The following is a 26,968-nucleotide window of genomic DNA, read 5'->3' on the forward strand; positions in this document are numbered from 1 at the left end:
TCGCGCACACCTGGTTCAGTGGTCCATTCATATAATTTCAATCCCTATTTGCCATTTACGCCAAGTGGAATCTGTTTCGGCAGAAAATCTAGACTGGTTATTCTCTTGATTTGACAATCCTAGAATCAGGATATATGCAACAGAAAAATAACAGCGTTTGTCTGCATTAACTGGTTCTTGTAAACATGTCATTCTCTGTTGCTTAGAACAACTTCTCTTTTTGCACATTTGGTCCTAGAAGCACATCCTTGTAAATAGTCTATAACACATCCTTGCATCCTTGCACTACCGCCTCCTTGGTGCTAGTAGTTTGGCTTTCATGTATACTGCTTTGGCTTGATCAGTCTTGCCCCACTGTTGATAAAGCACACCTAGGAATAACATGACACCTCGAAATGAAGGTAAATGACACTGGATGGTATAAAACAACTTCAAGAGATAACGATAAGATACATATCACTATGTTTAGGAACAGTCAGTTGCAATTCTCCAACGAAGGAGGGGCGGTCGGGTAGCCTAGTGGTTAAAGTGTTCGCTCGTCACGCCGAAGACCCGGGTTCGTTTCCCGACATGGGTACAATGTGTGAAGCCCATTTCTGGTGTCCCCCGCCGTGATATTGCTGGAATATTGCTAAAAGCGGCGTAAAACCATACTCAGTCAGTCAGTCCAACGAAGGAAATATTAGGTTAAACGTGCTCTATCCAATATCAGAAAGAACATGGAAGGCATTCGAATTTCAAACTCCTACTTATTAAGTCAACTCAAATTCCAAAAACTTGCATCCACTGACGTCGTTGTCCTGGATATTTGCAGAACTTATTTGTGTTGCGCTTGATGTTTTTTGGATTGTTTTCAATTTGACTTTGGTTATTAGATTTAAGTACAAGATTAAAACACAGTGCCAAGATATTGATGCGAGTGACATGTTGACGTATGGAAATATATTCCATAATACATTTGAATGTATATTTGTATATAACATTTGTATATGATAACATTTTTATATGATAACATTTGTATATGATAACATTTGAATATGATGTATCAAGTATTAATATCCCTTACGTGGCACACAGCGAAACCTGTTTAACTTTTGATAGAAAACACCTTCGGAAGAAGAAGTTTTTACCGTACCTAAATTATTGTAGAGCATGGCGTTTTGCTGGTCTATTTTGATGGCATCTAGCAGGAGTCTTTCACTTTGTGAGTATTGATGCATCTGTATGTAGATGTTGGCAAGAATCAGCATCAGTGTCGAGTCATTTTTCACCACCTCGAGAGCCTGTTGGCCAGCTGTGATAGCTTCGTTCTGCCTCCCTGAGATAACACAAACGCACAACTTTAATACGAAGATGGTATTAATCCATCACAAACGTTTCAAAAGTGATCGAATAGTGACGAATGTGTGGCAGTTGTCTTAAGACCATCATATATAATGGGATTATATAGAAGCGTCGAGTAATTTAAGTGCTAAGTTTACATTTCTGTCATATAATGTTTAGCATTAAGCCCTGTGGAATCTGTTTCGACAGATAAACGAGACAGCTTGTTCTGTGGCTTTGACGTTTCATGTGTGCTTTGATTGTGCTGGATTGTGCTGGATTGTGTCTGATTGTGTCTGATTGTATCTGATTGTGCTGGATTGTGTCTGATTGTGCTGATTGTGTCTGTGCTTGATTGTGCTGGATTGTGTCTGATTGTGTCTGATTGTATCTGATTGTGCTGGATTGTGTCTGAATGTGTCTGATTGTGCTGGATTGTGTCTGTGCTTGATTGTGCTGGATTGTATCTGATTGTGCTGGATTGTGTCTGATTGTGCTGGATTGTGTCTGAATGTGTCTGATTGTGCTGGATTGTGTCTGATTGTGCTGGATTGTATCTGATTGTGCTGGATTGTGTCTGATTGTGCCTGATATCACGGATATGAGGTTAAAGATAAGAATTTCCCCAAAGCATGCACTAAAACTGACGTAGGTATCATAGTGTCAGGGTTGATCATAATCAATGACACTGTAGTTGTCCTGTCCACTCTAAAGAGCCGACGGCAGTGTTTACATCATTACAACTATTGACGCCAAACTATCTTTTTCATGCCCTTAATGGCACATGTTCCAGGGTCATTTGACATGTCTCTCGTCCGTGTATCGTATAAACGTCTTAAACAATATTCACATTTTTACTATCTAATGAAGGACAAAACTTCTGTATCTCGACATGACTTACCAAGTTGATATAAAAGAAGTACTATGTTCCTCCAGGCGTTGGCGAACGTTGGTGTATACCCTACAGCTGTCCTCCACGCACTGAGGGCCTCCTCGTTTCGGCCTGTGTCCCGGTACTACACAAAGAATGATGTGCAACAGTAGAAAACATTTGAACGTCAACACAACTGCTGATGGAATTTTTACTTGACTGGTTATTTATTTTTTATTTATTTATTTATTTTTATTTTAGGCCGGTCGGGTAACCTAGTGGTTAATGCGTTCGCTCGTCACGCCGAAGACATGGGTACAATGTGTGAAGCCCATTTCTGGTATCCCCCGCCGTGATATTGCTGGAATATTGCTAAAAGCGGCGTAAAACTATCCTCACTCACACATTTTTTTTTTAAAATAACCGTCTTTAGAACCCACCATTTGGACATTATGTAAAACATGCAACAAAAACAACATCCTGCATACATATATTTGGACTGCACAATTCCAGCAAGTACCATGAAGTGTACACTAATTACCAAGTTTCCAAGGTTAAGGTGTGCGTTAGAATGCTCATTTTCGAGTCGAACGGCTTCGAGGTAGCTGGCTTCAGCCGACTCATTCTTTTTGAGTGCCGCCTGCACTATACCAAGGTTGGTCCAAGCTGGCGAGAAGTCTGACCTGACAACAGGGACATGCATAATAGTTATATGATTCTTGTCATTTTTATTGTCAATATTCCAGTTATATGACGTCGGTCTGTAAGTAATCTAGTGATTGACAACATGAGCATCGATGCACACAATCGGGATCGATGACATGCATCAACCAAGTCAGCGAGCCTGACCACCCGATCCCGTTAGTCGCCTCTTACGACAAGCATAGTCGCCTTGCTTTACCAAAGTGATAAACATTTACGACTTACGTTACCTAGTGATATCCATAATACGACGACTAAACGGGGGAGGTATTGTTAGTGAGCACTTCAAATCACTATCGCTTTATTCATTGCTTTTGCCATTGCCATTGCGTTTCAAAATTCATTGTCTTCAGGACAGGTACAGCGAAAGTTATTTCGTGTGTACAAACAGAGACAACACGATTTTGTGAATATTTTTAGCGGCATTGAACTCACTCTTGAGGCATGAAACAGTCCAGTACCTGACATTGACAGCTTCCTCCAGCAGCTTCTCTGCCTCCGACAAATCCCCTCTCTCCTTAAGGATGATGGCCAGGTTGTTCATCGCAAATGCATAGCCAGGGTGCAGTCTGGGCGGAAAAGTGAGTGAGTGAGTTAGGTTTCACGCCGCTTTATATCACGGCGTGTCAGTTAATGTGGGAGGAAAGCCCGAAGTGATGCAGGTCTCAGACGTTTACTACTTCTATGAACCCACAAGCACGGGTATAGTGCTGACAAACCTAGAAACATAATCGGGTCGAACCAGGATTCGAACCCACGATCATAGGTTTCTGGCGTGCCCAAGGGACGCAACTCTGCACAGCGAATCGCGGCACCTTAGACGACTGGGCCACCCGTGCCCCCACATCAAAATGTATTTTGCTAGCAATTCGATATTCTACCGGACGCGTATGTGCCAATAATCTGTAATCATGGGGGCAAATCACGGATCGGCCTCATCATGTTTTTATATTGTCTAATTTGCTTGTATATTGCCCCTGGGCGGAATACATTATCGATGTTTGTGATACAAGCATACCCGTCTGTCTCGATGCTAAGTGAGCGTCGGCCACTTGGAGATACCCGGGTAGTTGACTTGAAAGTGAAAAACTCGTCACCTTGAAAGCTTTACCCTGATGTCGTGTCTACACTTTATTGTTCTAGGAGGATCTTCCATACCAGTATCTTACCCCGCTTAAATCGATGTCGTGCATGTCGATATATCGGATATGTCGATGCATTTTACTGACTACAAAGCATCAGAAGAGACAGTAATTTGACCTCAGCTGTACACAAACTGTCCGGGGCTTTTAATTTGTGGCGATGATCCCAAAGACTTCTTGATTTGATAGTGAGTGAGTATGGTTTTACGCCGCTTTTGGCAATATTCCAGCAATATTACGGCGGGGGACACCAGAAATGGGCTTAAGGCATTGTACCCATGTCGGGAATCGAACCCGGGCCTTTGGCGTGACGAACGAACGCTTTAACCACTAGGCTACCCGACCGCCCCTGCTTCTTGATAACATTAAAAGTAACGATAACAATTTCCATAATGACAAAGTAGACACAATTTATGGACAACAACTTCTTTACTACTGTAAAGGCGACGTTTCGGTATAGATTCTTATACCGTTGTCAAGCAAGACGTCGCCTTTACAGTATTAAAAATGTTGTTATCCATAAATTGTGGCCACTTTGTCACCCGTCAACTTCTAAGTAATGACTATCAAACAATTAAATTTCCATAATCATAAGAAATCTTTACTAAAAGCAAAGTTCATTGTACGACTCCGACAACTCACATATATCGAATATCATTATTCTTGTAAATTCGTAACAGTTAAATATATACATACTTGAGAGCAAGTCTGTATTTCTCAATAGCATAGTCTGGGTTGTCTTGTTCCTCAAGCTTGGCTATGTTGAAATGAATCTGAAAATATAATAACATATGCATTTATTTATTAAAAGTAGCACAAGTAAGAAAATGAGCAGTCGTATTTACACATGACGAGTGTAACTGCGTCAAACATTTACGGCGAAACTATAATGATAAAAAAAATATTTGTTCAGATTAAACCTTTCCTGATCATCGAGAGTAGTTACATTGATGTTATATCCATTTAAGGATAAAAGCGACGATACCCTTTCTATGGCAAACGTTGGGTTAATATCACGGTTCTGACTATGTCATGAACATGCACATCGAATAGTGTGATACCAGGTGCTCGCGGAAAAGTGAGCGTGTCCCGACCCACCGGCGGCGCCAGTCACAAACACATGCAAAGGCAAGTCATGTGACAGACGTGCGTATGAAACTTTGAACACTATTCACGACATGATCCGTACAACCTTCTCATCTAATAAAATTCTGTATTTATTTTATCCAGAACTCGTACAGTGATGACTTGGCATTAAACCACTGCTACCAGCTACCTTCATATCACTTGACCCAACATGTAGCATGTTTGGACACAAGGTCTCCTTTACTGAAATCAGGTGAGATGAGGTGAAATTAGGTTTAACAATACAATACCCTTTCCATGTCCAAAAGAAATCTCTGCATAAAGCAGAGTCGATTGTGCGATTCCGACTATATCATGGGCATGTGTTTTATTAATCACTATCAAATAGTGATGATACCAGGTGTTCGCGAAAAGGTGAGCCCCACCCTTCGCACCAGTCACAAACACATGCAAAGCCAAGTCAATTGTTCACCTGAACAAAGTCAAAATAGGGAATTGCATCGGACATCATATTGTCACTGATTCGTCAAATTTTGAGATGTCCTCCACATGTCTTCCATAAAACGTTTTACTGACGCCTTGAATGTTGTAACCTTGATCAAACAACTTCTGAGCAAGAGTCATATGACCTTCTTTGAAATCTTGGTAGAAAGAGCATGCTCGATTGTATCTCAAATGTTGTGAAATGTAAACACCAAAGGCTGGAGCTGCTTGAATATTGCTCGACATAAAGGGAAAGTTGATGTCATACAGTCTTGTGGAGAGTGTTTTGTCACTCTGAATGTAAATAATGGGAGAACGCTTTGTGGGACGTGCCCTGGACTGGGGTAACAGAAAATCAGACAAACACTCATAAAACACATGATGGTGAAAATAATAATAATAATAATAATAATAATAATGATGATGATGATGATGATGATGATGATGATGATGATGATGATAATAATAATAATAATAGTGATGATGATGATGATGATGATGATGATGGTTTTTTAAAGCGCCTTGTTTCCAACTAAATGCTGCTCAACAAGTGTGAAGACAAACGATACACATTACTGACAATAATATTGTATGATTACTAACTTTAGCATTGAGTGGACAAACACTGGCCCCCGATATGTACAGTTCCATTGGTACCCTCCAGTCGCTGCTTCTCTGCAACAAACAAGGAGGTCTTTGACTGGCGTCGAGAATATGGAGGAACACGATGACGTGAAAAACGATAGAAAGCGGCTTCTTTATTGTGTGTGAAGACGTTACAGGGTACGGGCCTTTTGTAGTCATACAGGCCGTTACAAACAATAAAGAGGTCGTTATCCATAACTGTGTCACGTCTTCAAACAAGGAAGCGTTATTGCGACGTCTTAAGTTAATGAACTCCACATGAACGCCAATTCAAACTTTCAAATAGTCGAAGAACTTCCTACTGAAGAATATTTCCATTGGAGGCATGATTCCAACATCATTGCATCAGCACAAATGTATGACCAAAATTTTGAAAGACACACAATTAACGTCTTTTCAGGTTGGATGCGTTTATCTAGCACTGCGGCAATGGAGTGGTTGTGTCATAAAATGGAGTGGTCGTGTCACCGTGACACATGTGACAACAGATTCCGCCGTTTGTACAAATCGCATACGTGATGGTCGGTTTTGGATTAAGTACGAACCAAAGAGTGGGAGTTTCTAACTGTACAATAAAACATAGGATACGACCTCGGCAATGTCGGACAAATCCATTTTATGAACAGAGGGGTAAAATTTCGCCTTTCCCGCATATTCTCACAATTTCCACGTCGATTATCTGTACGCTTTCTCCCAATACCAATTGCCATATCTCGCTCAGTTTTGGATGTGATTGTTTGTTCATTGCCTTTATCTGCCTTGCCTAGATACATCTATGGCGAACAATTCACTAGACACTTCCCTCGGAAAAATGATGTCGTCCAATTTACGTCATCATCAAGTTGCGATTTCCAGAAATGACGTCATGACAGAACAATGTTTTATCCTGAAATAAAGCACACTTCGTTCTTCATTGTTCTTTGTTATTTATCGCGTAGCTATCTTATTTGAGTATTCAGTGCTCAACAGAAATAAGATATACACTTTGTTTTGAAGACATGAGCCAGTACAATTTAGTTCACGTTAGGTTCACATCTGTCGCCATCTTGTATTGTGTGATATGTTTGTCATTGTGCAGTGCTAAAATGGAATTCCTCCAGTGTTGAGCAGATCCCGTTGGACTGAGTCGAGTGGGGATTACATAATGTTCATTATGGCCAAATATTTGCTGTATCCAAAATTGCTATCTCCGGTACATGTATACCTACATCATTCATAACTATGTACAGTAGACTACGTTTATACCGAACACGCTTATAACGAACTGACTGATATAACGAATTTACTTTTAGTCCCGGACATTTGTTGTATATATGCTGCATATATGCTTATAACGAACTACGGTTATAACGAACTAAAATAAACGGTCCCTTTGAGTTCGTTATAGCAGTAGTTTACTGTTTACAGCGACTATTGGCAAATGAAGATTGGCATACCTGAATTGATCGTAGAACAAACGTTACTATGACAACTGTGAATCCAGCAGAAACCATCTGTAAAATGGAAATACCACATATTCATAAGCATCAAGGTGATATGGGGTGAAATGGGGTTTAACGTCGCGTTCAAGATTATTACACTAATATATATGTGTGTGTGTGTGTGTGTGTGTGGCTGCTTGCACTAGTCCGGACTAATTCCGATTTTATGATACTAGCCCTGAGAGATACCATGCATATCCCACACAATATACGGACCAGCCCTAGCTTCATCACTTTTATTGCCGAGCGCAAGGCATCGTTTAACATCTTTTGGGATGACGCGGCCGGGGATCGAACCACCTACATGTACCTTCCGCTCCGGTCGGAAGCTCTATCCACTAGACCACGAAGGTGGTCCATGAGCATCAAGCAATAATAGTGAGTGAGTGAGTTGGGTTTAACGCTGCTTTTAACATTATTCCAGTTATATCACGGCGTGTCAGCTTAATGTGGGGGGGAAAGCCCGAAGTGATGCAGGTCTCAGACGTTTACCACTTCGGTGAAACCCACGAGCACGGGTATAGTGCTGACAAACCTAGAAACATAATCGGGGTGAACCGGGATTCGAACCCAATATCATATGTGTTTGGCGTGTCCAGGGGACGCAACTCTGCAAAGCGAATCGCAAATATTTACTTCCCCAACCCGCCACACGTCCCATTCCACACATGCTCTCTTCACTTGCTTCAAGTTTGGCCCGTGAAGATCCGGGTTATAATAGGTCTTCAGCAACCCATGCTTGCCGTGAAAGGCGACTACGCTTATCGTAAGAGGCGACTAACGGGATCGGGTGGTGAGACTCGCTGACTTGGTTGATGCATGTCATGGTATCCCAATTGGGTGGATCGATCCTCATAATGTCAGTCCTTGATTGTCTGGTCCAGATGATTTCCCGATCGCCGTCATATAGCTGGAATATTATTGGCATGAAACAACAAACAAACAAAGCATCTCCTATATGCTATGACATTGTTACCTTTTTAGCAGTGGAGTGTAGATGGAATTGAAGACAAATCTGCCTTGCCCCGAGCACCACCAACATACAGAAGCCAGCACAGGACAGGTACAGGATCCTCTCTGCGATCACGAAGCCCACACGGAAAAACAGGTTGCTGGCGGGCAGAAAGGGAATACCCAACACTGCCAGGGACGTTATCAGGATCCTGCAAGGTTGACCAAAGTCAGATAGTGTAACCTAGGTAACCTTTTGTTTAGATGCCAATACTTGTTTCAGGCTTACGCATGTTTTGGTATTTGCTGCCTCGGCAAAATAAAACCCATTATGAAGAGTGTAGTTTATATATACACATTAAATCAAAATCTGGACACTAATTTGATAATAAGAAAAATGACTATTTACATTACCCTAGATTTCTATAAGATGGAAATGTAACTTATATTTGTACCTGTGATTCCTGGTAAAGTCTCCACGACAGGAGTGAAAGCCTAAACCACCAATCCCAGTCCAGAGACCTATGACTGCCAGTATTCTGGGATCAGCCAATGAGGTGATGACAGGTATACAGCCCATCGACCAATCAAAACACAGCCACCATGGATTCAACAGCAGCCAAGTGTTCATTGCATAAAGGTAGTTGTAGTTCAACATCTGAAAGAAGTTACGTGGGGATATTATAGCAGCGGTATTCAGAAGCTGTAGTTCCATTCCAAGAGATCTATTGGGATATTTCAGTGAGGAGGGATGGGTCTTCAGCTACCAATAGTTGCCGTAAAAGGCGACTATGCTACTCGTAAGAGGCGACTAACCGGATCGGCTGGTCAGACTCGCTGACTTGGTTGATGCATGTCATTGTATCCCAATTGCGTTGATCGATGCTCATGATGTCAATCACTGAATTGTCTGGTCCAGACTCGATTATTTACAGAGCTCCGTCATATAGCTGGAATATTGCTGAGTGCGGCGTTAAAGAACAAATAAACAAACAAATCAAAATGGAAGCTTTGTTCTGTTGGTTTATGTATTATCTTTAGACGAGATCTATGCCATGGCAGTGTCTCACAATTTAACCTTAATAAACCACTAACCCCCCTAAATAAACTACTGTTAGCAAACGAAACTCACCGTATAAAAACTGCTGTTAACAAACGAAACTCACCCTATAAAAACTACTGTTCACAAACGAAACTCACCGTATAAAAACTACTGTTCACAAACGAAACTCACCCAATAAAAACTACTGTTAACAAAAGAAACTCACCCTATAAAAGCTACTGTTAACAAACGAATGTGGATTTTCATGTTGACGAAATGAAGGGGGTGTGGACCCCATTATCCAAAGGCGTGTGATGAGGAGAGACGCACCAGTTACAAACAAGATGAGATGGCGGGTGATGAGACCTTTTGCCCAGTGAGGTATCTCTTGCTGTAACAAACAACAACAAGGAGTGATGGCAATATGCATGCCTCTCTCTTTGAGTGAGTAAACATGTGAACACTGACACCTCATCTTAGAGAGATTAAGTTACAGGACCTGATGCTCACTACCAGACGAGGTCAAGATGTTATAATTGCTAACGCAATTATAAATGAGACATGTTCTATGTGTAAATAAAAGATAGCTACGCGATAATTCACAAAGAACAATCAAGAACGAAGCGTGGTTTATTTCACGATAAAACATTTTTTTCTATCATGACGTCGTTATTTGAGATTCGAACATGTGCTCGTAACTAGATGACGTCGTATGTTAGACGATGATATTTTTTAGAGGGGGGTGTCTAATGAGGTGTCCCCCATAGATGTACCAGGGCAAGGCAGATAAACGCGATGGCCGATCGATCGCATCAAAGCAGGAGAGGTATGACAATCGGTATTGGGAGAAAAGGTACAGGTAATCGACATGATAATTGCCAGAATATGCGGGGAATACCACCTGTGCAGAAAATGGACTTGTCCGACATTGCCGAGATCGGATTCTATTGAAGGAGTCATCATTATTAAAATACGGGTAAACATTTTTAAAGCTTGAACTTCCTTGAAGAGGCCGTACAAAATGTTGATATCTTATATATAAGTAAATAAGAAATAAACAACTCCCACTCGTCGTTTATTTATTAATTAGGGCTGTGATTAACATTTTGAGAACTTAGATGTAGAACCTAAAACATAGATGATACTTCAAATTCGGAATTAACATCGATTACGTATCGTCGACACAACATCGACCAACACGTCTCCTCCATTCTATTTCTTGTAAGACTTGCAGGAGATGCAGCAGTGTCTATTATTATCGATATTAAACGGGGGAAAATAACACGTGATCAAACCTTGGAATTACCTAACATACTTATGCGGATATTCTTTGATTCCTGTTGAAGAAGGCATCTATCAACTCTTTTGAACATATATGAAGTGTCTTACCTTATCGATTAATCTACAATGACCATTTTCTGTACAGTTCTTTAGTTTCTTGAACCCACGCCACCGTAGAGGGTGAAGCCTACACACAATGACGATGTCAAAGACGCTGCAAACACCCTACAAAATGATGAAGATAATTTATTGGTGTGACATTTCAATAAGTTTTAAATAAACGGAGCTCGATTTCTTTAAGATCGAAATCAAGACAAGAAAACCCCATCCAAATCAATAATGCATCTGACACGTCCAATTCAAATTTGTTTTATTGTTACAAAATCTTGTATCAGATCTATGATGAGTTTACTTTAGGTTTAAGGTTAGCAAACATATTTTTCTGACATGGAAAAATATCTTAGAAATACAGTAAACTACGGTTATTACGAACTCAAAGGGACCTCTAATTTTAGTTCGTTATAGCCGTAGTTCGTTATAAGCATATATACAGCATAACAACAGCAAATAGTCGGGACAAAAAAGTAAGTTCGTTATATCTGTCAGTTCGTTATAAGCGTGTTCGTTGTAAACGTAGTTTACTGTATTTGAATAATACCCCTTTCAACATTCATCAGGCATCTCAGCTAAAAGCAGTAGAGTAGATTTACGATTCCAAGTGTATCGTGAGCATGTGTTTATGAATCATTTAGCTATTGCAGTGTTTGTCCTTAGCCATCATTTTTCAAACACTACTGACTTACGATGTCCCGTTCCAGACTCGATTATTTACACACCGTCGTCTCATACCTGGAATATCGCTGAGTGTGGGGTTAAACACCAAACAAACAAAACATAGACTTACTATGACAGTGATGCCCTGCTCCTTACAGAAGGTGGACATGACACACAGACACACACTGGCCAGGACAGACACCAGGGAGAAGGACTTAGGACGGTAACTGACCAAGGATGAAACACTGAATACACTTACTATGACAGTGATGCCCTGCTCCTTACAGAAGGTGGACACGACACACAGACACACACTGGCCAGGACAGACACCAGGGAGAAGGACTCCGGACGGTAACTGACCAGACACTTGGCTGCAATCATCATCATATGTATTGTGATTATTGTAAAATCCAATTACAATAATAAAAATACACACACACACACACACACACACACACACACACACACACACACACACACACACACACACACACACACACACACACGCACGCACGCACGTGCATGCACGTCGCTATATAAGCGCAATAATCTTGGACGCGACGTTAAACCCAATCACCGAATTCAAACAATCACGATTGCCATTAATAATAATTGTTATGTTTCATTATCGGGAAAATAAATTTCTGTCTGGAACAACGTCTAAATCATTTAACTCCCATCGTGCTTCTTAGTATATAGCATCAACTGGACCATCTTATACTGTTCAATTTTGTATACAAATGGCCCATGCAGACTGAAAGGCTAATGTGCAACAGCCCAGGTCCAAAGTCATGTCTGTTAAACTAATGGGGCGGACGGGTAGCCTAGTCGGTAAAGCGTTAGCTCGTCAAGCCGAAGACCCGGGTTGGATTCCCGACATGGGTACAAAGTGTGAAGCCCATTTCTGGTGTCCCCCGCCGTAATACTCCTGAAATATTGCTAAAAGCGGCGTAAAACCAAAACCCACTAACTCACTGTTTAACTAATATTACAATGCACCCATGTCGTACACAACACATTGAAGTTGGTGTCAAGGTTCACCGTGAAATCACACTCCGACACAAGACTTACGTGAGAGGCAGGCCCTGGCATACAGTAGGAATGAAAGGAGGAAGGTCAAGGCACACAGCAAGTCAGCTCGACCCACGACCCCTGCTACCTGTAAGGAACATCACAACACACATACACCTTATGCATGGAATACACCCGTGGTATAAAGCATACAGAGATAAACTGATGTTATATTACTCACAATCTCAAGGAACGTACGACGACCATTATTAACATTATCAAATACCAGAGAGAGTCGGCAATGTTTGTTAAAAAGTTATGGAAATATTTAACTTAAAAACGCAAATACATAACTTACATTTCGAAATTCTATAACACTGAATACAGGGTCCTATAAATCATAGCCATGCAATGATTGTGAGGTTTATATAATGTTTTGAACTAATGAACAATACCATATAGTGTAAGGTAACATACTTTATACAACTTACTGTGAAACCCGTATGGCAAAAACTGGAAGAGTGGCTATCAGATGAGATTCAGGTTAAACTCAAATTAACAAGAAAAAACATTCTGCTTGCATCTGATCAGCAACACAACGATCCTATAAATGTAATTATCTCTCTTTGCAAATTCGCAGTTTCTTAAAAAAGAGATTTACAAATACTACATGCTTACAAAATACACAGCTCTCATAAGTAATAGTATCGATAAATTCTTCAAATTTTGGTCATCTTGTCATTTTTTGTTTCCCACACAATAATTCTGTCCTCAACTTTTGTTTACTGCCTATGTATTACATTGTATAGCCCATGTGTAAAAATGCAACAGAAATAAAGTTTAAAAAAACCCTTACTGTTGTTATCATTTAAAACAAACGTTAATAGTCTAAATATAAGACAAAACACAGTATTCCACCGAAATGTTGACAGGATGGAGACATGAAATCAGTAGCACCTCATAAATAAACTGGAACATATAATTCTATAGTGAAGACATCGATGTAATTATGCCTGTGAAATCTAAAAATAAAATAAACAAAAACAGTTTGTACTCACACTCTCAGTGTGAATGGGATGCACAGCAAACAACACAGCACACAGGAGAGCAGCTCGGGGCGAGGCAAACACCGGCCTGGCAGATTCCTGGTCCACCTGGTAACCAGACATGAGGACAGAGAAGACTGCCAGGAAAATGACCGACACCAAGCCGTGCAGGACGATGTTGACAACGTGGAAGCCCCGAGGATGAAGGCCACCTGCCCATGCGTAATTCCACCTGGAATGTAAGTATAGATGTTAACTTACCACACCCTTGCTCTTGGGTTCCGATAGCTGGTCCGACAGTTGGTCTAAGATCTGCAATGTTTCGGGCGTCCCTCCCACAGTAACTGACACATCAGGATGTGACTTAATTACTGCTCCAAGTGCCGTAAACACATTCACCGAGACGCACATTGTCTCATCACCACTATCCAAACGAAAAAACAGATCCCACCCCACCCCCTTCCAAATTTAATATCAGAGGGTTCTCATAACATCCAAAAGGTACATAGTGATGTCTGATCAAAGCAACAACATGGAACGTATTGCTGTGTGATCAAAGCAACAACATGGAACGTATTGCTGTGTGATCAAAACAACATCATGGAACGTATTGCTTGGTGATCCAAGCAACAACATGAAACGTATTGCTGTGTGATCAAAGCAACAACATGGAACGTATTGCTGTGTGATCAAAACAACATCATGGAACGTATTGCTGTGTGATCCAAGCAACAACATGAAACGTATTGCTGTGTGGTCAAAACAACATCATGGAACGTATTGCTGTGTGATCAAAGCAACAACATGGAACGTATTGCTGTGTGATCAAAACAACGACATGGAACGTATTGCTGTGTGATCAAAACAACATCATGGAACGTATTGCTTGGTGATCAAAACAACGACATGGGACGTATTAATGTCTGATCAAAACAACAACATGGAACGTATTGCTGTGTGATCAAAACAACATCATGGGACGTATTAATGTCTGATCAAAACAACAACATGGAACGTATTGCTGGGTGATCAAAGCAACAACATGGAACGTATTGCTGTGTGATCAAAACAACAACATGGAACGTATTGCTGTGTGATCAAAACAACAACATGGAACGTATTGCTGTGTGATCAAAGCAACAACATGGAACGTATTGCTGTGTGATCAAAACAACATCATGGAACGTATTGCTTGGTGATCAAAACAACGACATGGGACGTATTAATGTCTGATCAAAACAACAACATGGAACGTATTGCTGTGTGATCAAAACAACATCATGGGACGTATTAATGTCTGATCAAAACAACAACATGGAACGTATTGCTGTGTGATCAAAGCAACAACATGGAACGTATTGCTGTGTGATCAAAACAACAACATGGAACGTATTGCTGTGTGATCAAAACAACAACATGGAACGTATTGCTGTGTGATCAAAGCAACAACATGGAACGTATTGCTGTGTGATCAAAACAACAACATGGAACGTATTGCTGTGTGATCAAAACAACAACATGGAACGTATTGCTGTGTGATCAAAACAACAACATGGAACGTATTGCTGTGTGATCAAAACAACATCATGGGACGTATTAATGTCTGATCAAAACAACAACATGGAACGTATTGCTGTGTGATCAAAGCAACAACATGGAACGTATTGCTGTGTGATCAAAACAACAACATGGAACGTATTGCTGTGTGATCAAAACAACAACATGGAACGTATTGCTGGGTGATCAAAGCAACAACATGGAACGTATTGCTTGGTGATCAAAACAACGACATGGAACGTATTAATGTCTGATCAAAACAACAACATGGAACGTATTGCTGGGTGATCAAAGCAACAACATGGAACGTATTGCTTGGTGATCAAAACAACGACATGGAACGTATTAATGTCTGATCAAAACAACAACATGGAACGTATTGCTGGGTGATCAAAACAACATCATGGAACGTATTGCTTGGTGATCCAAGCAACAACATGGAACGTATTGCTGTGTGATCAAAACAACATCGTGGAACGTATTGCTGTGTGATCCAAGCAACATCATGGAACGTATTGCTGTGTGATCAAAGCAACAGCATGGAACGTATTGCTGGGTGATCAAAACAACAGCATGGAACGTATTGCTGTGTGATCAAAGCAACAGCATGGAACGTATTGCTGTGTGATCCAAGCAACATCAGGGAACGTATTGCTGTGTGATCAAAGCAACAACATGGAACGTATTGCTGTGTGATCAAAGCAACATCATGGAACGTATTGCTGTGTATCAAAACAACGACATGGAACGTATTGCTGTGTGATCAAAACAACATCATGGAACGTACTGCTTGGTGATCAAAACAACGACATGGGACGTATTGCTGTGTGTTCAAAACAACATCATGGGACGTATTACAGAGATCAAAATGACAATATGAAACTTTATAATCCACACCGCAGCATAGTATCACTGAATAATCAAAGTCACAACATGAACAGTCTGTCCAATGATATAAAACAGCACACGGACAGATGAACGTGAACCCATTATTACTCATGGCTAGAGCATATGGCTGAGATGCATTGAGTGAGTGAGTTGGGCTTAACGCCGCTTTTAACAGTTTTACAGTTATATCGCGGCGTGTCAGCTTGATGTGGGAGGTAAGCCCGAAGTGATGCAGGTCTCAGACGTTTATCACTCGATGAAACCCACGAGCACGGGTATGTTGCTGACAAACCTAGAAACATAATCGGGGTGAACCGGGATTCGAACCCACAATCATACTAGGTTTCTGGCGTGCCCAAGGGACGCAACTCTGCACAGCGGCGCCCTAGACGACTGGGCCACCTGTGTCCCAGATGAATTGAATGTCGGATCCTGGCACTCAAACTACTTACAATCGGAATCGAGAATATTAATAATGATCAACTTTCTCACCTGTATGTCATCACGGTTAGGGGCCTGTAAGATTTGTGGCTTCTGTTGTTCATCGTCTTTCCCCAAAAGTCATGAGCAAAGAGGGTGGCGAGTGGGCTTTCTGGAAGCAAGTCTTTGTTTGAGGTAATAGCCGAAATATCATCGTAAACAAAATCTCCTTCGAGGCTGTTCGCGAAACACAGTACCGCCAGACAGAAGACGATGACAGATGCCACAGAGAAGCTGAGTTTGGGTACAGGCAGAACATCATCCCATTGTGACTGCTGGTAGCTGCGTACATGGCCGTTGGTCTTGGAGGATCCGAAGGTCGATCTACTGGCGGTCCCCATCAAAGTTTGTTATTCTAAAGATCAAATCATATCATCTGTATGTAATCAAGCACACATAACCATCAAATGACACGTTAAGGCTAAATATTAAAAGTACAAATAACAAGGGCCTATATATTCATATTAATAAATGTCTGTGAATTGTTCTATTGTTTTCATTCTGGGTTATGCGAGTGCGTAACCTTATCCAGCAGCTACGGGGATCTATAGAGATATCGGGTTTCTCGAATTCAGCCAATCACTGTCACGTGAGAAATTGATTTTGTAAGTCTTTATACATGAACTTACACACGCGTATAGGTTTATATTTATAATAGGTAGATGAAATATACAGATGAACTTTTGCGAAAATGTCCTGCTTACCGTGTCAATACTGTCCGATTCTTGCACAGATCTTATGTATGCAGCCCGTTTTGCAGTTACTCCTCAGAAGTACATGTTTGATTCGGACAGCAGATTGCAACGCCAATTGACCATCCAACCAGTAGCCGCTGCATAAATTGTCTATGGATTTATGAGGTACATGGTAACACATGCTTCAAATCGACTCGAAATCCGATTTGGTTGTGAAATCTGTACTCAACGCCATCGCTACATGTTGTGGCTCTGGTGACTATTTAGCGGCTAAATATTATCATCAAAACTAAATTGAATGATATGTTTCAGGAAACATGGGTATCTACAATAGAAAACTCTTCCAAAGGAATTACTTAGAACATTGTTAAAAAACTAAATATTCATTTCGAATCGTCCCCAAGTATTCTGCAAGAGAATAACTGGAGAATATTGCTTAAATTTAGGACATCAAATCATTTCCTTCCAACTGAGACAGGTAGATGGAACGAAATACCATTAATTGAAAGAAAGTGTAATTTATGTAAACTCAGAGATGTCGGTGATGAATTTCATTATCTCTTTGTTCGTCCCTACTTTTAAACTGATGAGAAAAAGCTTATTCGTAAACATTTTTACCTAAAACCAAACATATATAAAATGAATATTCTATTTATTAATCATAAAGTAGGAACGGTAAGGACACTCTCTATTTAACGCCGCTTTTTACAGTATTCCAGTTATATCACGGCGTGTCAGCTTAATGTTGGAGGAAAGCTCGAAGTGATGTAGGTCTCAGACGTTTATCACTTCGGTGAAACCCACGAGCACGGGTATGGTGCTGACAAACCTAGAATCATAATTTGGGCGAACCGGGATTCGAACCCACAATCATAGGTTTCTGGCATGCCCAAGGGACACAACTCTGCACAGCGAATCGCGGCGCCTTAGACGACTGGGCCACGCGTGCCCCCTGTTCAGTTTGATGACGATGTCACGAAAACAATGTTACCTAATAACATGGCCTTCCTTGTCAAGCTGGATAGGTGTACATTCATTTAATGCAGAGTAGATATTGGTATGTTGTGACTAAGAACTACTTAATTATTAATAAATAAGGTCAATATCAGTTTCTTTGGTCCATAAAACATAAATTGCCCGAATTGTGGTCCATAATTGTTTTATTACATAATATAGAAAAACAAAATATTTCAGTTTGAGTTTTTAAGAACTAATGCTGGTTCACAACAAGCTTTGCGTTACGCTCTCGCTGATTGGCTGAAGATATTTCTCTTCTATGAGGCCATTGGCTTCTTCACACAGGGCACTACCTCTTTTGATCTCTATGCGACAGGGTAGGAGAGAGAGAGAGAGAGAGAGAGAGAGAGAGAGAGAGAGAGAGAGAGAGTATCACGATATCACGGCGGGGGGACACCAGAAATGGGCTTCACACATTGTACCCATGTCGGGAATCGAACCCGGGTTTTCGGCGTGACGAGCGAACGCTTTAACCACAAGGCTACCAGACCGCCCCCTATGTTGATATATGATCTACAAGCTTGTGATCTTCGTGTGGATACAGTGACAACTGCAGCAGAGCGCTACAGCAAGCTTGAACCACCCTTCGATGCCACAGTGACTTTATTGATTCCTTTACCGGTGAACGTTCGCGTTACACAGAACAGTCCTTGCCGGCGACAGATGGGGTAAGTGTTAGGGCTATAATAAATGCCGATAGTTTATGATTTGCACAATATAAATATGGTATCAAAAATTGTCTGGAACATTCTTGTAGGTGAGACAAATATCGATGTACATGTACACATACATTTATAACACAAGAGAGGATAAAATAAATATGGTATAAAAGGTGGTCCTGAAAATTCTGGTAGGCGAGACCAATACCGATGTACACGCGTATATACGTATATATATATATATATATATATATATATATATATATATATATATATATATATATATATATATAAAGAGAGAGAGAGAGAGAGAGAGAGCGAGAGAGAGAGAGAGAGAGAGAGAGAGAGAGAGAGAGAGAGAGAGAGAGAGAGAGAGGAGAATAAAATGAATGGTATAAAAATATGGTTTAAAAAAATGTCCAGTGCGAAAAATACCGATGTACACGTATATATAAATTTATAGTGTGAATGAGTGTTCTTAGTTGTTAGGGGGCACGGGTGGCCCAGTCGTCTAAGGCGCCGCCCTTGGGCACGCCAGAAACCTATGATTGTGAGTTCGAATCCCAGTTCGCCCCGATTATGTTTCTAGGTTTGTCAGCACCATACCCGTGCTCGTGGGTTTCACCGAAGTGGTAAACGTCTGAGACCTCCATCACTTCGGGCTTTCCTCACACATTAAGCTGACACGCCGTGATATAACTGGAATGCTGTTAAAAGCGGCGTTTAACCCAACTCACTCACTCTTAGTTGTTAGCCCATACGAGCGGAAATTCTCTAACTGTTGGTTCTTATCCCAGATTTGAGAACGATTGACCTGCGTTACTGCAAGCTTTACTCACACATGTAGCTGACAAGCCTTGGTATATTAACTGAATCAACTCACTCATTCACTCACATGCCCTTACACTTTATTGTTCTGAACTGTTGCTGGTCAAGCCTTTGCAGTGTAGTGTCTCCGCCCAGTCCGAGGTGTAATTTGATAAATGGTCACTTTTTCATACGTTTTTAAGGCCTATCACTGTTTGTTTGTTGTTGAACGCCGCACTCATTAATATTCCAGCTATATGACAGCGGCCTGTAAATAATCGAGTCTGGACCAGACAATCCAGTGATTGACATCATGAGCATCTATCCACGCAATTGGGGCACGATAACATGTATCCACCAAGTCAGCGAGCCTGACCACCCGATCCCGTTAGTCGCCTCTTACGACAAGCATAGTCGCTTTTTACAGCAAGCATAGGTTGCTGAAGACCTATTCTACCCCGGATCTTCACGGGTAACTGATCAACTAGCAGTGTAGAACTGTTTGTCTTGTGTTAGTTGGCATCGTGTGTGTTGTGCATACATTTAGTGATGAAAGAAGGAATCTCTGGTTCCACCCCGACTGAATCGTATTTCCCTTTCTATATTATCGAAGTGGGTAAACAGACATTTACCTGTGTTAGGATTTTGTAGATTCCATACGCTGTTTTTTTTTTAATTTCAAATGTATTTCATTTATACAATAGTGTTTCAGATGGTTGATGGGGGAGTGAGTGAGTTGGGTTTAACCCCTCTTTGAACGGTGTCCTGATACATCCTGGCGTCACCTTAATGTGGGTCGCTATGTGGCTGAAATAATGCCGATGCGACGTTACATTTTAACTCACTCTCCTTAATGTCGGAGGTCATTAGCGTATATAATGCAACGTGAAACCCAAGACAACGGTAATGGTGATGACAGAACAATGATTAAAACAATTGATATTAGATTGGATCCGGATATAGCTGATGTTTCAACCCTGCAATGGTGTCTTAGAAAAATTTGCAACTCATGCCCCGACTGATAGAAACTAAGACATGTGCATATATGATAGCAACATGCTTAAAGGAGGACTATGCAAGGTCAACTCGGCAGCCCAAGAAAATTGGGTTCATTTATGCAGTGGAGCTAAAGCAACATTCGCCAATTCAATGACATTCAATCCTTTTTGTAATAGTGATATTAAAGCGGCAAACTCTTTCCATGTCCAATAGAAAGCTTGCAAAAAGAGAGTCGATTGTACAATTCCGACTATATCATGAGCAGGGCCCTTTTTGCACAAAGCGATCTTAGCGCTAAGACTATCGTAAGCCTATGTTAAAGTATGGGAGTTACGATCACCTTAGCGCTAAGATCGCTTTGTGCAAGTGGGCCCAGGTCTTTATAAATCACTATCAAATAGTAATGATACCAGGTGTTCGCGAAAAGGTGAGCGTATCCCGCCCACCGGTCGCATTCGTCACAAACACATGCAAAGGCAAGTTAATTGTTCATCTGAAAAACATGGGAACATACGGTTAAGTCAAAATAGGGAATTGCATCGGACATCATTTTTGTCACTGATGCGTCAAATTTGGAAATGTCCTCCACATGTCTACCATAAAACGTTTTGAAAGTTTTACTGACGCCTTGAATGTTGTGACCTTGATCAAACAACTTCTGAGCGAGAATCGTATGACGTTCTTTGAAATCTTGGAAGAAAGAGCACGCTCGATTGTATCTCAAAAGTTTCGAAATGTAAACACCAAAAGCTGGAGCTGCTGGAATATTTTGTCGACATGAAGGGAATGTAGACACTTGGAAAGTTGAAGTCATCCTCTTGTCGCAATAACAATGAAATCTATAGCAATAATCGTGTCAGTGCACATGTCATTTGGGCGAGTGTTTTATTAGTGTTACACTGGAGAATCTAGTGGCGAAAGTGGATGAACTGTGTTTGACGCCGCTTTGAAGAAGTATTCAGGTAGAGTAGGGTGTATCACTCAAAGGCAACTAAGGTTGAAAAAACATAAAAATATGTACAACGAAATGATCAGCAGCTGAGGGGTCATCATTCGGATGTTCTTTCTGTTCAAACGTTCCTTCAACACTTCAATAGAAATTCATTGTTTTAACTATTCAAATATGTTTTATCCAAAGTACGTATTGGAAGACAGCGACAGGAAATGCAGTTTCCACTGTACAGTTGGGGCGCGTTGATAGATAGTTGCGTGGCTAACATGTCTATAGTGTCTATTAATCTGCAAAAAAATAATGATAAAAAATGTTGCGTGGCTTAAACAATATAGAGTATTTTCAAAAAAGAAAACTAGATTCGTCAACAGGCAAAATGCATACTTTTTAATACGAGTCCGACACAATATATATACAACAGTTGTTTAGTCGAATCCAATGGCAGTGCGATGATCCGATCCATGTCCAACTATTTGTGCCATGGCTCACTTGGCGCTTCACGCACACATATGTGCAACCAACCGTACTAACAAGGGCATGTTACTCGTCTTGTCATAAGAAGCGTGGTTCTACCCTCTGATTATTTTAATGCCCTTCAATATAGACAACAACACATGTGGTTTGGCTTAGGACCAAGAGCCCATGACCAGACCCCTGCAGTGTGCTTCATCACGGGAGCTTGTGGTTACACTTAGTTCTCGAAAACATTGTATTGGTAGTGGAATAAATATAACAAAGAATAAGATTCTACTCCTGCTATATTATTGATAATACCAGGTTGCATACACCACTGAATAAAGCCATCAATATGCATACTCATATTGCTGTTTATTATAAGATATTATTAGCTAAAATAGTTTTCGATAAATGGCTTCCTCCATTGTCGCAGTTTTGTTAATAATTGCATCAATGAAATGTTCAGATATCGCAGCGCTCGCTAAACTGTTTAATAATTTCTGAATTGGTGTCAAGAAACCTATTTGCGTTTGAATGTTTAGGGAACAAAGAAACGATTATGAGGTAAATGAAATAAGCCTGATTCACAATCTAACATTGAATGTTAATACAGATTACATTTACAAAAGGCACAGCAACGATTGTATTTATTGCGTCATCTGAGCCATTCTAAAACCAGTCTATAAGACCTTCATACAAAGTATTAATAACCATTAATATCCACTGCTGTCGTTTTTAACATTACAAACAATGTTAATTTAGCCAGGAAATGTTGATAATCTTCAAATTTATATATACACGATTATGTGTACCTACACTATCCTTTATTGATATGAAAACATGACTTGGTCCATTAGAGTTACACCTGTCCTACTCTAATTTCTATGACAACAATATTTGTACTGTTATCCTCGTTACGACATAGGGGACAATGAAAGCACTGAAATGTTGTTTATGTTGTGTTCAATTTGATTGAAAGAATAAGCTCTACAAGCGTGTGGAATCTCATTGGTGTGTGTCATCAGTTCGCCAAATGTTAAACATGGAACTTCGCCCTCGAATTGTCACAAACTACAGAGTGCTCCATGAAGGACAGACTGTTTCTTTCAACAAATCTGTCAGCAATCGTGTCACAGTTGGAATCTACCCCGTAGAGAGACTCATTTGGAAGCGCAAGTCTCCCCAGGTATGTTGATATATTAACTTATTGATTTTAATATGTATTTTATAGTCTATACTTTCGACAAATAGTTTAAGTTGTCTGGTTGACAAAACATGTCACATCTCCGAAAACAAACCATTCAAAATAGGAAATTGACAATCCGCAATGCAGGATCCGTTATTTTATGCATTATAACAACTTGAACTTTTGCGAAATGTACCAAAAGCCTAAATTATTGCGTAAAAAGTCTATGAAACTAAAATAAAAAATTATCAAGATAAGAAGTTCTCTGTTTATGATATCAACCAAAATTTGTCAAGATTTCTGTCTGACTTGCGATAAATTGTACTTGCGTTTTGAAAATCTTCTTGATAATTCCCATAGTTATGCTCATATCAGAAATATTCAGACAAAGAAAAAATATTAAGAGCTATATTTATAGATACTGCATTATGTGTTCATGTAAGATATTTATTAATTATTATGGTTAACGGTTATCCAAACGTGGTGTTTCAATTAATTGTTTTCGTAAATATTATAGGGTCACGGGTGTCCCAGTTGTGTGGGTCTCCGCAATTAGCTGTGTCGACTTGCGTCACTTGGGCACACCAGAAACATACAATTGTGAGTTCGAGTGCCGGTTCTCGCCGAGTATGTTTCTAGCTGGCCAGGCATCACTTCGGGCTTTCCTCCCACTTTAAGCTGACATGCCGTGATATAACTGACATACTTTCAAAACGGCGTAAACCCTACTCACTCACTTACCAACATTATTTAGAATATATGACTCAATAAGATGAATATTTTGTATTGAACATTAACTAATAACTGGATTGAAATCAACTCAAAAACCCAACAAGCCCAAAGGGCTAGTATAAAAATGAAATATATTTATCTGATTATATTAAATGACTACTCACTTCATTGTATTTATATCCTCATGTTCTAAGAGAGGGACCATCAGACATGGAGATTATTAAAATTATGACATACAATGTGTTTCCATTCAACTTATCCCGCGTGTTACCTGAGTGTATCAAATATTAGCTTATTCCTGAGGGAGGTGATATGAATCGAAATTATACTTTTCATTATTTATTGCAGGGTCTTCTTTATCTAGTGAAGTGGGCGGACTACCCCCAGAAGACGCAACCTGGGAGCCCTCCTGCCACATCCCTGCCCATCTCCTGGAGGACTACAACTGCCCTCCCGTGTCCGGCGAGCGCCTGAGGCTCGCTTCAGCTACTGTTTAGAGGCTACTGAAGACAGCAGTCAAGTCGCCAGGTGGCCAACTATCTGCACACATAGAGCTTGACGTGTACAGACACGCATTTGGTCACCTGCCCAGCTATGACAAGGGGATCCTTCTTGAAAAGAAGGATTTCAGTAAACTGTCTCTGTCTACACACTGGTGGTATACCCTTAACCAACATGGCGAGGGTCATAAGATTAACTTTCCCGTGAGAGTTTCACCGAAGTTGTCGATGAAGAAGATGTGGACGGCGACTGGAGGAGTTTTGACAATGCGGAATGTACCGGTGGAGAAGCTTGTTATGTTTGTCACCAGTAAAGTGTGCAGTTTGAGGACACTGGACTCCTGGTAACAAACACTTAGCATGACCTATCTTTGGCTCATATTCTGGATATTAAATGTGTGTTTGACTAGGTACACGGATATAGCCATGGCAAACAGCAAAGAAGTTAGGGGTACTTCTTTGAGTAGTAGAATTAAGATATCATTTTTCAGTGCGTCACCAACTCCTAAATCAGGCGAAAAATGTCTCTTTTTAGAAATTTCCCATAAATGTTTGCGAGAAATAGACAGTTACTCAACCGCACATCCGGATTCCACTTTCGTGGACATTCTAAATGCAAATCTAAATGTAATACAATTACAACAATCCGTCAGAATAGAAAAACGCATACGCGTAACAATTTCAAAAGTTAACTCAAAATTCAAAAGGCTTACTGGTGTGAAAAAGCAGGCATACGTAAAGCAGTCTTACAAATTAGGGTTATTAGAGAATGAAGTTGTTAATGCTAGGCAAATGAGCGAGACTGTTGTGGAGCCTGCTGAAACGCCACCTCAAACACCACTCAGTCAGAGTAGACAGTTTGACGAAATGAGCAAACGCCAGGCCTACAGAACCCTGAACAATGTTCAGGCATCTACATTAAAGGCATTAGATGTCGTTAGAACACTTGGACTTACACCAACTAGTCTCAAACTAAAGTCATCAAAGGGGGAAAAAATTACTATAAATTATGATCAGGAGGAATCAGTAGATGGGGAAAGAGAAAATTTGTCGCAGATCTTGTTTGTACTTGATAAATTTGGGGTAAGTGACTCAACTTATCATGAAATTGCCCAGATCAACAAAGACCTGCCCAGAGTCGGGGCAGTTGCAGAATATAGACCTAAACTGTCACGCGAGTTCAAAATACATAGAGTACCAGGCAATGTCCCAGGAGCAGTGATGAGTTTTAAGAAAGAGCTAGAATCTCGCGTTGGGGAGTACTTAGAGTCTAGGCCAAATGTGGAAAAAGTTAGAATAAAGTTTGGTGGGGATGGGAAAAGGGTTAGTAGCCTCTCAAATTTCGTTGTTTTCTCATTCAATATCATAGATGATGCAATCAAACAATCATCAGTAAATCAATTCACGTTAGCAATTATCAGCTGCAAAGAGAACTACAGCCAGATTCGCCCAGATCTTGATCACTGGCAGCGTCTTGATATAGCTTGCATTTTACTGATCATGCATACAGTGTTATAAAGTCACTCACGCAGCATCTCTCTCAATAAAGACATTACTGAGATTGACATTTGTAAAGGTGACTGACAAGCAATCTCATTAAAATCAGATCTTAGTTCTCGCTGCCGCTAAACAAAGATCTCATTACGGGTCACGTCAGACCGACCTTGCGCGAACTTTGACCGACCAATGGAATGACCAATCAGAAGACAGTTTTCTCGTGCTTTACGGCACTAATTTCAAATTGGCGAAACATATTTTGACAAATTCCGATTAAAAATTTGAAACCTGAACAAAAAACATTCTGGAATGGCTAATAGATGGTCTAGATTGTAAGGATTCAGTCGTTAAACCCGTAACAATCGTTCGGTATACCCCATGTTAAAGTTTTCGAGGTTGTATGATTAGAAATCACATTCCGGCTGTCACTTTCATAATCTGGTAAGCGACGCACTGATTGGTCGGATGAAAGGTCGGTCTGACGTGATCCCTAATGGGATGTCTTCAGATCTTTGTTTAGCGGTAGCGAGAACTAAGGTCTGATTTTAATAGGATTGATTGACAAGCTGATGATGTCTGTCCACGTTTGCCCTCTCATCATCATTATAAATCTGGACTCTTTGCCCGGGAAAGAGGCGGGCGATGGTTGACTGAGTGTGGTTTGTATTTCACTGGACTTGTTATTTCCAGATATGCATACGGAC

The 26,968-nt window shown here is 40.5% G+C and overlaps 1 protein-coding gene across 1 annotated transcript; it reads right to left on the bottom strand.

Moving 5' to 3' along the window:
* Nucleotides 1–285: 285 nt before the first annotated feature.
* LOC139447492 (protein O-mannosyl-transferase TMTC4-like) lies at nt 286–17,548 on the bottom strand. Its single transcript, XM_071228892.1, has 17 exons — nt 17,469–17,548; nt 16,777–17,119; nt 13,852–14,071; nt 12,854–12,941; nt 12,041–12,153; nt 11,116–11,232; nt 9,953–10,117; nt 9,140–9,342; nt 8,710–8,896; nt 7,689–7,745; nt 6,211–6,282; nt 4,735–4,811; nt 3,358–3,465; nt 2,736–2,877; nt 2,225–2,339; nt 1,136–1,318; nt 286–371 (listed from the first exon to the last, which is right to left on the bottom strand). Exons 2-17 carry the CDS (start codon nt 17,103–17,105, stop codon nt 286–288), a joined length of 2,262 nt encoding a protein of 753 aa, XP_071084993.1. The 5' UTR covers nt 17,106–17,119; nt 17,469–17,548.
* Nucleotides 17,549–26,968: the final 9,420 nt, after the last annotated feature.

This window comes from Haliotis cracherodii, unplaced genomic scaffold (assembly GCF_022045235.1).
Source record: "Haliotis cracherodii isolate W230 unplaced genomic scaffold, xgHalCrac1.p SCAF_7, whole genome shotgun sequence".
In the NCBI taxonomy this organism is placed as follows: Eukaryota; Metazoa; Mollusca; class Gastropoda; order Lepetellida; family Haliotidae; genus Haliotis; species Haliotis cracherodii.

Bases quoted from the DNA above. Each gene is read 5' to 3' on its own strand.
- LOC139447492 (XM_071228892.1), bottom strand. From the start codon at position 17,105: ATGGGGACCGCCAGTAGATCGACCTTCGGATCCTCCAAGACCAACGGC. The intron at 14,072-16,776 runs GTGAGAAAGTTG...CTTACATTCCAG, and splicing joins CTAACCGTGATGACATACAG to GTGGAATTACGCATGGGCAG. The intron at 12,154-12,853 runs GTAAGTCTTGTG...TGATGATTGCAG, and splicing joins TGCCAGGGCCTGCCTCTCAC to CCAAGTGTCTGGTCAGTTAC.